Consider the following 12,623-nt stretch of genomic DNA (forward strand, 5'->3'; position numbering starts at 1 on the left):
ACGGAGCTGCCACAATGTGATGTGTCGTTCGCGAACGAGCCCGTTCTCCTAACAACAAAATGGCAGCCGGCTTGTTTTGGTCCTCTATTCCCCTCCCCCAGTCGTCGGTTAAAGCCACGTGATTGGTCAAGAACGCAGCAGTGAGAGGGGGACCCAGCGTGCAAGGCACTTATAATGACTTGGACAAACATAATAAACACGGAAACGGCAATTAATAACTATAACTTTATTGTAACACTATATAATCAAGTCAAAGTCAGCGTTATTGTCAAATATGCTAATATGCATGACATACAAGCACAGATGAAATTAACATAATAACATAATAAACACGAAAACGCCAGAAAATTTTTGATTTGAAAATTTTTTTATTTTTTTTTTTTCTTGAAAAAGTTGTCGGCCACCCAGGCGGAGACGTTTTGTACATTGTACGCCCGACGAAAAAGTTGCACGCCCCAGCTTTCTTTCAGACACTGCATAAGGTGCACCGCATTATACGGCGCATGGTCAGCTTTTGAAAAAAAATCTTTTCTTTTAGGTGCGCCTTATAAATGCAGAAAATACGGTCATTTAATTTTTTTTTACAGTCAATCCACCGCATATGTGAAATATAATATTCACAGAAGAGCTAGCTAGCTAGCCGCTAGCCAAATAACTTCCTGTAGCGTCCGTAAGCGGCGTTACCGATGACCACCTTGACGACGGCCGAGCCCTCGTCGGCGTCAACGCTGACGTCCTGCACGGCCGCCTCCTTGTAAAGCCAGCTGAGGACCCAAAAGGTTTCATTTCGACCCGACCGCGAGGCGACGCCGTGGTCTCACCTGAGTTGCGGCGTGCTGAGGTCCACCTTGATGCTAACGAGGCGTTTACCCGTGGCGGCCACCACGCGACGTTCTACCGCCGTCTTCAGCGCTTCCAGGCCCCGCCCATTCAGGGCCGAGATGGCCAGGGAGTCGTCTTCCGTCGATTCGTAGCTGAAAGACGGGAACGAATGGGAAATGTTTTATTGGTGTGTTGTAATTGTCGCCATGGTAACGATACTCTGGATTGCACAGGTTGTACAAATGTTCAAGGAAAGGTGGGATTTTCTTACACTTTTTTTTGTAAATTAGGCAAAATAAAAATCGGATTTTTTGAGTCTCTTTTAAATTAGGAAAAAAAATATATAATATATATAAAAAAAAAATTTTTGGAATTATTTTTCTGTCTGTTTTAAAGGACAACCGACATCACTTTTTTGTTTCCTAACTGACATCAGAAAAACGTTTTATAGCATCTAAAATACCCAAAACATGCAGGCTAATATTTTTAGCCAAATGCAAAACACCAATAAAAATGACTGAAAGAAAAAAAAATGAACCCGGAAGTGGCTACTTTTAGAAGATCCCGCCCCCTTGTTCGTGACGTCACACAAGGACACCTTGCCTTGCTCAAGAATCAAAACAATGGCTGCACATTCGGAGATTATGCTTTCTTGTTACACCTCCAGTTATGAATATGATTCAAATAGTTCTGAAGAGGAAAGCATACATGTTTACAATCGATTAGCGAAGTCCTTCCGGATCAATTCGGGCTTTCTGGACTCCAATGTAGCGTCCCAGAAAATGCACAAGATGGCGCCCAAGCTCCATTTTGAGGTATCTGGGGGCAGGAAATGTAGCACTAAAAACAAGCAGAAAATGGTGACAAAGCTCTGTGTAAGGAATTAATCATCCCGTTTCCACAGGCTGATTAATTCCTTACATGGAGCTTGGACGCCCTCTTCTGCCTCTTTTTGGTGCAACACGAAGTTTTCAGACCAGCCAAGTAGAGCCAAATGCATTGACGTGATGCAAAGACTGCTACAATGTGTCCTTTTTTTTCGGTCAGGGGCGTTCCTTCAGTGACATCACGTTAGGACTGGTCACCAACTCAAAAACAAGGCTTCCGGAATATTCAGCGCGAGTCTTAAAACGTAAAATATAGCTATATGCGGTGGAATCTTTGTAAAATACGCTCAGTAGAAGTCATTTGAAGACATTTTACAAATTATGGACGCAACTTGTCTGGAGGCGTCGGTTGTCCTTGAAAGGGTAATACGTATCTACTAATGATGGGAAATCCAGCTCTTTTTAGAGAGTCGGTTCTTTTGGCTCAGCTCACCAAAAAGAAGTCTCTTTCGGCTCCCCAGGTTGTTAGTTGCTAACATAATTTACTACCAAAATAAGGTAAAATGATATTTAAAATGAATTACTAATGTAAAAAAACATAACTATCCTCACTTTTTCTTTTTTGTTGTTGTTGCTTCAATTACTTTACTACAAAAAATATACAATACACTATATAATTTTTAAAATTTATGGCTTTATTAATATTCAGATGTGCGTGCGTGTGTCTTCTACCGCGGATATGACCAATCACGTGCGACATTAACCAAAGGTGTTGCAATTATGGACGCAACTTGTCCGGAGACGTCGGTTGTCCTTTAAAGTTAAATTAAGGAATACAGAAGTATTTTTTTTTTTCTAGCCAAAGAACAAGTTCCTTCCTTACTTGTCAACAAGATCAATCTTGTTGTGGACCTCAATCATGGAGCTCATGAGTGCGTCGGGCATTCCCAGTTTCTTCAAGACATTCAACACGTTGGCCTTCTGGTTGACGTTCTCCGGATGGCTCACATCGCGCACGTGAATCAACACGTCCTGACGCCATTTCACAAGTCAAAATTTGGACCTAAATATAACTTTTGCATACAAAAAAACATATTTGTGGGGCAATTTGATTGGCGGTCGTACCGAGTGTTTAATGTCGTCTAGCGTGGCGGCGAACGAGTCGATGAGTTGATGCGGCAGTTGCGACAGGAAACCGATGGTGTCCACGTAGAGGACGGTGACCCGGCCGGGTAACTGACCCGCATGGACCGTCACGTCCAGCGTGGCGAAAAGCCGATTTTGGGGATGGAGCCCCGCGTCGCCCGTCAGCGCTTTGATCAGCGTGGTTTTGCCTGCAGATTTGTACACCGAGATAAAATGGCCATTTGTTTTAGTGAAGAGAGACCAAAAAAAAAAAAAAAAAACAAACAAGCCAAAAATAAAAATTATTAAAAATAATCATAAAAAAAATAATAATAATTGATAAATATACCCTATTAAATAAATATATCAGCAAATAATACCGAAAAATACAAAGATAAGATTATAAATAAATAGATAGATTATAAATAAATGGATAGATTACAAATAAATAAATATGAAAAAATGAATGAAAAAATACAGACATACATACATAAGTAAAAAAGCAGCAAATAAAAAAACAAAATAAAAAGAGAAGATTATAAATACATAAACAAATGAATAAATACAGAGAAAAAATAAATGAAAAAATACAGACATATATATATAAAAATAAAAAACAAAATAAAAAGATTACAAATAAATAAATAAATACAAAGAAAAAATAAATGAAAGAAATACAGACATACATATATAAATAAAAAAGCAGCAAATAAAATAAATAAATAAAAAGATAAATAAAAAGATATCATAAATAAACAGATGGATAATAAATAAATAGGATGAAAAAGAAAAAAATAAATGAAAAAATACAGACATACATACATAAATAAAAAAGCAGCAAATAAAAAGATAAGATTATAAATAGATAGATTATAAATAAATATAAATAAATAAATAAATAAATAAATCAATAAAATGAAAAAAGCATGGAAAAATAAATAAATAAATGAAAAAAAATACATGAAAAAAAGAACAAATAAATGAAAAAATCCATCCATCCATACATACATACATACATACATACATACATACATACATACATACATACATACATACACATACATTTTATTTTGACTTTATTATTTTATTCTGTTACTTTTAAAATGCCACATTTGTCAAAAATAAAATGTCATCAAATCATAACTATTATTATTTTAATTTTTTTTATCATTATTTTTGGTTGATTCTACTTGATTTTTATTTATTGATTGATTTATTGTTTTATTTGTATTTTTTTGTGTTCCATTTTATTTTCACTTGATTATTTTATTCTGTTACTTTTAAAATACCAAAATTATTTAAAAAATATAATTTCATCAATTCGTTATTATTTTAATTATTATTTTTGGTTGATTCTATTTGATTTGTATTTATTGATTGATTTATTGGTTTGTTTCATTTTTTTTGTGTTCCATTTTATTTTGACTTTATATTATTATTATTATTATTATTATTATTATTATTAATGTATGTATTTATTTTATTTAATATACATTTTTTTTAGAGTCAAAGTGAATGGTCTTACCGCAGTTTGTGTAACCCAGCACCGAGACGATAGGGAAGTCTTTGTGCTTCCGGCGGCTTCGAAGCAGTCGCCGCTTCATGCTCAGTTTTTCCAGAGCCGCCCGAATCTTCATCTCACGTTCCTTCAGGAGCCTCTGTTGGACCTCCATCTGCGTTTCGCCTGCATGGACGGCCGACATTAAAAAACGGGGGCTCACTGAGTCAAGATTGTGATTCGTCGGGTCAAATTTGGTGATTTTCACATGGGGTGAATTACCCTTTTTTTTTTTTTCAATGTTATCGCTATGTTCCAGCTGTTAAAGGACAACCGACACCACCTGGACAAGTTGCGTCCATAATTTGTAAAATCGCTTCAAATGACTTCGACTGAGCGCATTTGACAAAGATTCCACGGCATATAGCTAGATTTTACATTTTAAGACTTGCGCTGAATATTCAGGAAGTCTTGTTTTTGAGTTGGTGACGATTCCTGACGTGACGTCACGGAGGGAACGCCCCTGACAGAGAAAGCGACACACAATGCATTTTGGGTACTTTTTTTCGCCTGAAAACGCCATGTTGATCACGAAATTATTTATTCGTGTTGCACCAAAAAGAGGCGGAAGAGGGTGACAAAGCTCCGTGTAAGGAATTAATCAGCCTGTGGAAACGGGATGATTAATTCCTTACACAGAGCTTTGTCGCCATTTTCTGCTTGTTTTTGGTGCTATATTTCCTGCCCCCAGATACCTCAAAATGGAGCTCGGGCGCCATCTTGTGCATTTTCTGGGACGCTACATTGGAGTCCAGATGGCTCGAATTGATCCGGAAGGACTTCTCTAATCGATTGCAAACATTTATGCTTTCTTCTTCGGAACTATTTGAATCATATTCATAACCGGGTAACAAGAAAGCATCTTCTCCGAATTTGAAGCCATTGTTTTGATTCTAGACCAAGGCAAGACATCCTGGCGTGATGTCACGAACAAGGGGGCGGGACCTTCGGAAACTCGCCATCTCCGAGGTCATTTTGAAGTAGTTTTGGGACACTTTAAGCAATTTTTTGTGGTGTTTTGCATTTAACTAAAAATATCAGCCTGCGTGTTTTGGGGATTTTAGATGCTATAAAACGTTTTTATGATGTCAGTTAGGAAACAAAAAAATGGTGTCGGTTGTCCTTTAAAGACTAATGAAGGCTAATCCAATCCAATGTATGTTTTGTAGTGTATTTTGTACGACCGCCCCCATTTCAAGCTCAGATATCTCCAGACTCATACTAAGGTTGCTTAACGTTACATTGAATGTTTATGTAGTGTTAAAACTCAACATTCTGTGGGTCTCGCAATGTGAGTGAAAAATGACAAAAACCCTGGCACGGGAGTGGACACATTTTTACACATGGTCTGGGTAGTGAATGAGTTAAAATGGCTGCCGACGTGGCTGCGATGGTGAATTCCCACCACTGTAAAGCAAGCCGAGAACTGACCCCCCCACCCTCCCCCCTATATGCAAATGAGCAGCAATTACACAATATGCTGAAAATGTTGAGTTTCAACTCAAAACAGGAAAAACCTGTCTGGACCAGTTCCCCCCCCCCCCCCCCCAAAAAAAAAAAAAAAAAACAAAGTCCAAGTAAAGCAGAGTTTTTCGGTCCTAAACTGAGCACATGGTCTCCGATTGGTGACCTGGACTCAAGTCATGTGACTCGAGACCACCCAGTCCGCCCCCCCTTTTGACTTGAGGATGGTGGTCTCTGTCTTAGCTTGTTGTCTTGGTTACCTGAGCCGCCGATGTAGCGGGCGCCTCCGCCCTGCTGGTCCATGTTGAGGAATTCATTCTTCAAACGTGATCTGGCAGGAAACAAAATATATATATATATATATATATGAAAAAAAATGTATTTATATGTATGTATTAATAAAAAAATATAATAGTAATAATAATAATAATAATAATAATAATAATAATAATAATAAACAATAATAAAAATAATAAAAAATAATACAAATATAAATAAAAAAACATTTTTTTTTAATCTAATTAAAACATTTAAAAACATTTTAAAAAAAATACATTTATAATTAAAATTGAATCAATGCAATGTATCATGGGCCTATATATATATATATATATATATATATATATATATATATATATATATATATATATATATATATATATATATATGAAAAAAATGTATTTATATGTATGTATTAATACAAAAATATAATAATAATAATAATAATAATAAACAATAATAAAAATAATAAAAAAATAATACAAATATAAATTAAAAAAAACAAACTTTTTTTTTAAATTCTAATTAAAACATTTAACATTAAAAATTACATTTATAATTAAAATTGAATCAATGCAATGTATCATGGGCCTATATATATATATATATATATATATATATATATATATATATATATATATATATATATATATATATATATATATATATATATATATATATATATATATATATATATATATATGAAAAAAATGTATTTATATGTATGTATTAATACAAAAATATAATTGTAATAATAATAATAATAATAATAATAATAATAAACAATAATAAAAATAATAAAAAAATAATACAAATATAAATTAAAAAACAAACTATTTTTTTAATTCTAATTAAAACATTTAACATTAAAAATTACATTTAATAATTAAAATTGAATCAATGCAATGTATCATGGGCCTATATATATATAAAAAAATCATCATCAGCATAATAATAAATAAATACATAAATAAATAAATAAAAATACTACTACTAAAAAAATTTGTAACAAAATTATCATTACAGTAAAACATTTAACATTATAATGTGTCATGTAAATTAGAGTTAATATATATATATATATATATATATATATATATATATATATATATATATATATATATATATATATATATATATATATATACCGGATTATAATTTTTTTTGGCAATAATATATAATTTTTTTTTACAAAATTTGTAGTACCTAAAAGAAAAAAATCAGTTATTTATTTATTATTATGATTATTATTATGCTGATGATGATCATTATTACTATTATTATTATTATTATTATTATTATTGGATTAATTACCTCATTCTCAAATTTATTCAGGAATTGAAAATATGATGTAAAGCGTTTTCATGCTTGGGTGCTGATAAAGTGCTGACCATACCCTCTGGCACAGTTTTAATTTTTCTTTTCCACAAGGGGGCAGCATTTGCCTTTTTTCCATGTTAGCGCTTTGTACCAGCTTCAACTGTTGTTAAAGCGCTATACAAACCAATATGTATGTATTGCATTGTATTTTGTACAGCCGCCCCCATTTCAAGCTCAGATAACTCCAGACCCATATAACTTAGGAATTAACTCTTTTATGTAGTCCTAAAACACAATATTCAGTGGGTCCAGGAATTCAAGTGACAATGACAAAAACCCTGGCACTGGAGTGGACACATTTTTGCACATTGTCTGGCAGTGAATGAGTTAATTGATGAATTGAATGATTAATTGGTTACTTGATTAATTGATGAGTTTATTAATTCGTGAATTTATTGATGGGAGGGGGAGGTACCGTAGCAGAGGGATTTCAGCCAGAGAGATCTGCAGCTTGGCCTCTCTGGTTTTGGCGTTACAGCGAAATATGTGAAGCACCAGCGAGTATCTGTCCAACACCTTCACTCCCCACGCTTCCTCTAGCTCCCTCTGGTGGTCAACAAACACATTTCGTCACATTTTTTTCATAATCATAATAATAATAATAATAATAATAATAATAGTAAACAATTCATTTATAAACGCCTTTCAAAACTCTCAAGGTCACTTTACAGTCACAAGATAAAAATTTCTGTGGGTGAGCAGCGGCAGCCACACCAGCGTTCACTCAAACCGGAATAACTCAAATAGATAGAAAGCTAGCTAGCTAACAGATAGCTAATAGACAGCCAGCTAGCGAGATTGATAATTGATAGCTCGCTAGATAGCTAGCTAGCTACACAGCTAATAGATAGTTAGCTAGGTACCCAGCTACATAGCCAGCTTGATAGTTATAAAATAAAATAAAACCAAATAAAATAAAATAATACATTTCATTTATAAGCGCCTTTCAAATCTCTGAAGGTCACTTTATAGTCACACGATAAGTTCTTTTGCGGGTGAGCAGCGGCAACCACACGCACCAGTGTTTCCAGGTAGCTTGCTAGCTAATAGATAGCTATCTATTAGCCACACGCGCCAGCGTTCACTCAACCTGGAAGTAACTCAGAGATTTAAAGGTAACTTGCTTAAAGCTAATAGATAGCTATCTATCTGGCTATCTATTAGCCACACGCGCCAGCGTCACTCAACACGGAAGTAACTCAAATTGATAGAAAGCTAGCTTGCCAGCTAATAGATAGCTAATAGATAGCCAGCTAGCCAGATAGCTAATAGATACAAAGCTAGCTAGCCAGCTAAAATATAGCTAGATAGTAATAGCTAGATAGTAATAGATAGCCAGCTAGATAGCAATAAAATAAAATAAAATAAAATAAAATAAAATAAAATAAAATAAAATAAAATAAAATAAAATAAAAACACATTTCATTTATAAACGCCTTTCAAATCTCTGAAGGTCACATTACAGTCACAGGATAAATTTTTCTGTGGGTGAGCAGCGGCAACCACACGCGCCAGCGTTTACAGGTAGCTTGCTAGCTAATAGATATCTATCTATCTAGCTAGCTATTAATAGATAGCTATCTATCTATCTAGCTATTTATTAGCCACACGCACCAGCGTTCACTCAAAACGGAAGTAACTCAAATATATAGAAAGCTAGCTAGCTAGCTAGTTAGCTCGATAGCTATTTTTTGCACACTGCTTTTCAAGCAAATTGTAATGACAGTTTTTTTTTTTTTGTGGGCACAGGGAGGGTCCCACCAAAAGATGTCCACCAAACATCACCTCCGACAACGGTGACAAACGCTCCACGTTGACCAAAACGGCGGTGACGCCCGCCGTCCGTCTGATCTTCTCTGCACAAAGAAAACAAACACCAAAATTCACATGGTCACTTCCTGAAAACTGTCCCAAAAAAAAAAAAAAAACATGTCGCCCGAATGGAGTCATGATAACATCAACGCTAAGTACCCGTTAGCATCTGGAAGTTTCCTTTTCCGAAGATCTTTTTCTTCCCAGGGGTTTTAGTGGATAGGATGAGACGGTCCACCACGGTCCATTTTTCCAGCGTATTGACCAGCGTTACTGCTTCCGCCATCATCAATTCGGCTACAATGGATGGCGGTTGAGTCACGTGACTCCATTTTTTTTTTCTCCATTCTTTCGATTCACCTGTGGTCAGGTGTTGTTTCCTGCTTCCCCACTTGACATCTGGGTGGACCACAAATAGCCGATGCGGTCCGTCTGGAAGGACCGTGGTAGGTTGGAACTCCCAGAAGAGTTCGTCGGCTTCTTGTTCTTCAATCGAGTCCTCGTCGATGTCATCTTCCCACTCTGTGAAACCTGACAAGAACACAAAAGGGTTTCGAGTGTACAGTAATCCTTCGTTTTTGGACCAGGATCACCCGCTAAGTAGAGTTATGTAATAATAACCCATGTGATAAAACAGAGTGCTAGGTGGAGCAGAGACGTCAGCGCTGGGAAGCAATCAAGCTACAGCCGTGTAAAAAAAAAAACATCTGAGTCATTCGGCATTTTTTTTTAATTCTGAACGTTTTTTCCCCTAAAAAAAAAAATCTGCGATGCGCTGAAACTGCGAAAAATGAACCGCAAAGTAGCGAGGGATCACTGCACAGTGATACCTTGGCTTACGAACTTAATTGGTTCCCAGACAGAGTGTGTAAGGCAATAAGTGTGTATTCCAAAAAATATTTTCCCATAGGAAACCATTAAAATGAGAATAATCCGTTCCCAGGCCTCTATAAAACATAATTTTCTACTTTCTAATTTTCTAAGCCTTAAAACTACACAAAATATACATTATTGCAAATTTCCCCGTTGTAGGCCGAATAAAGCTTTTCTGATTCTGATTTTATGTATAATAAATGTGCTACGGTATTATAATTAAAGAAATAAGATGTACTGTATAATAAAGTCATTTTATTTACCTTTGTGATGGTCGTTGATGGCTTGATGGAATGAAGTGGCCGCTTTCATCAGCATTAAACACGTGATGAGGAACGTAGCCTTCTTCTTTCAACATCTTGAGAAATTGGATTGGATTTGCCTTTATTAGTCTCGCAGTGGAGAAATTTACAGTACATGATCTCTCGTAGGTGCTTTCTCTGCGATAATTTTACCTATTCCTCATCAATTGTGTTCTGTTTAGCTGGGTTGATAGTTTTTTGCATCTGGGTTGATAGTTTTTTGCATAACCCGCAGTTTTGTGCGGGTTATTTGTGGAGCCTGATTGATGGGAATTTTAACCTTGCAGTCTACACTGTGCCTTTGAACTATCAAAGTTGAAACTCTCATTTCAACTTTGCGTTCTTGACCAATCACGTGGCTTTAACCGACGACTGGGGGAGGGGAATAGAGGACCAAAACAAGCCGGCTGCCATTTTGTTGTTAGGAGAAAGGGTCGTTCGCGGACGACACATCACTCATTGAGGCAGCTCTGTGTACGAAAAACGTTCGTATGCCAAGGTAAAGTTCGTACGCCAAGGTAAATTTTTCATGAAATTAACATTCGTAAACTGAAAAGTTCGTAAGCCAAGGGGTTCGTAAACCAAGTTACAGTATCACTGTACTTTGTACTTTACTGTACTTTCTAAGGTGGGTTTTCCGGGATAAGTTTTTTTTATCGATTTAACAATAGGGCGATTAGTTTTGCCGTCTGGCACTACACACAAATTTGTTGAATCGGTATTTTTATTTTTATAGAATATGTTGTTAATTATACAAAGTATGAGAACTCGAGTCACCTCTGTCTTCGGTGACGTCGTCCGAACGCCTCAAGGTGTAGCGAGAGAGACCGAAGGCTCTGCTGTTCCACTGCGGCGTGTCTTTGGGGGCTTCTCCGTGTCGTGGAAGGCGGTTGGTCCACGTAGGGGTCAAGGTTGCGACTGGCCGGCGGATTCGTGTGCAGGCGCCATGCAGGAGAGACGACCACGAGTGGATCCTCCTGACGATTGCCATGTTATTCAAGAACGACCATTCACGTCTTGTAATGCAACGTCGTAATACACAGTTTCCTCATAGCCTTCTGCATAATATAATCTCATCATACTAGTACATAGCTCAAATCTCTACTTTTTTTAAAATCAATGTTACTCTCGTAATGTACTGCGTTTAAAACACGACTCCATATTTTCCTTTTCGTGCTGTTATAAAAATCCGCCCATATTTTTGTCTTGTAGGAAAAAGCTTCCGTGTACTAAAACGATACATTCATAATCACTGAATACTAAGTTAAAATGATCGTTTAATAAAATAATATTATAGTAAACGAATTACTGCAGTTCTAACAAAAAGTATTTTGTTGTAGTTTGGGTGTTTTAATCCCGTTTCCACCATGGTATTGCCTACAGAAAAATTCGGGGGAAAATTAATCGCTAAAACGCTACGGTGTTGCCATCTTGCTTTGACGTCACTTCCTCTATTTACTTTAATTTTTGTTTTATTCTGCCTTCTTAACGCGACTAACACTTACTTAAACTGAAAAAATGTATAATTTACATTTATTACTCAATGAAACAAATTGAGAGACCTACTTTTCTTTTCCTGTTTTCTTTTTTTCGTCTACGTAAAAAAACGATCGCATCAAATCTCAGTAGTCATTACAAACCAGCTGGGTGTAATTCGTATGAACCAATTTTCGACAAAAATTCGAGGGGAATATATAATAAAATATGGAATGTTGTTTTTAGTTGTTAACTGAGTTGTTTGAACCACTGTGGTAGTATTTTAGTACACACAAGTATGTACATCAAGTCCTGAAATAGCTTTTGTTTTTCTTTCGCTTTGCAGTTGAAATCTGTTTTTTTATGTGACGTCACTGTCGTGTGTGATTTTTTTTTCTTGTTTCACGAATTATCAATATTAATGAAATAAGAAGAAAGCCACCATATACCAATTTGGTAATTAATGTAGTCAAGTTAATAAAAAATATTCCTATTGTTGCACTCTGAAAATCTAGATGTGTATTTATTCTTTGTATTTTTAATAGGTCGCGAATAGATGCGATAGTTAACACATTTCTTGAGGTCAAATTACGCAAATTACGCCTTTTGAGCCTTAATTGGTTCAAAATAAGTCAAAGGTGATTCATTTGATCGTAATCCTCCCCTTTTTTTCTTCCACCGGCCGCCTCTCCTTTCGTTTTGTGG

The 12,623-nt window shown here is 35.6% G+C and overlaps 1 protein-coding gene across 1 annotated transcript; it reads right to left on the minus strand.

The window, feature by feature from the left end:
- Nucleotides 1-211: 211 nt before the first annotated feature.
- gtpbp6 (GTP binding protein 6) lies at nt 212-11,851 on the minus strand. Its single transcript, XM_089001808.1, has 11 exons — nt 11,220-11,851; nt 9,628-9,798; nt 9,427-9,564; nt 9,241-9,311; nt 7,871-8,001; nt 6,057-6,127; nt 4,300-4,458; nt 2,775-2,983; nt 2,533-2,681; nt 822-974; nt 212-764 (listed from the first exon to the last, which is right to left on the minus strand). Exons 1-11 carry the CDS (start codon nt 11,431-11,433, stop codon nt 644-646), a joined length of 1,587 nt encoding a protein of 528 aa, XP_088857934.1. The 5' UTR covers nt 11,434-11,851; the 3' UTR covers nt 212-643.
- Nucleotides 11,852-12,623: the final 772 nt, after the last annotated feature.

The sequence above is a fragment of the Hippocampus bargibanti genome, linkage group LG07 (assembly GCF_051943395.1).
Source record: "Hippocampus bargibanti isolate YZ-2025 linkage group LG07, ASM5194339v1, whole genome shotgun sequence".
In the NCBI taxonomy this organism is placed as follows: domain Eukaryota; kingdom Metazoa; phylum Chordata; class Actinopteri; order Syngnathiformes; family Syngnathidae; genus Hippocampus; species Hippocampus bargibanti.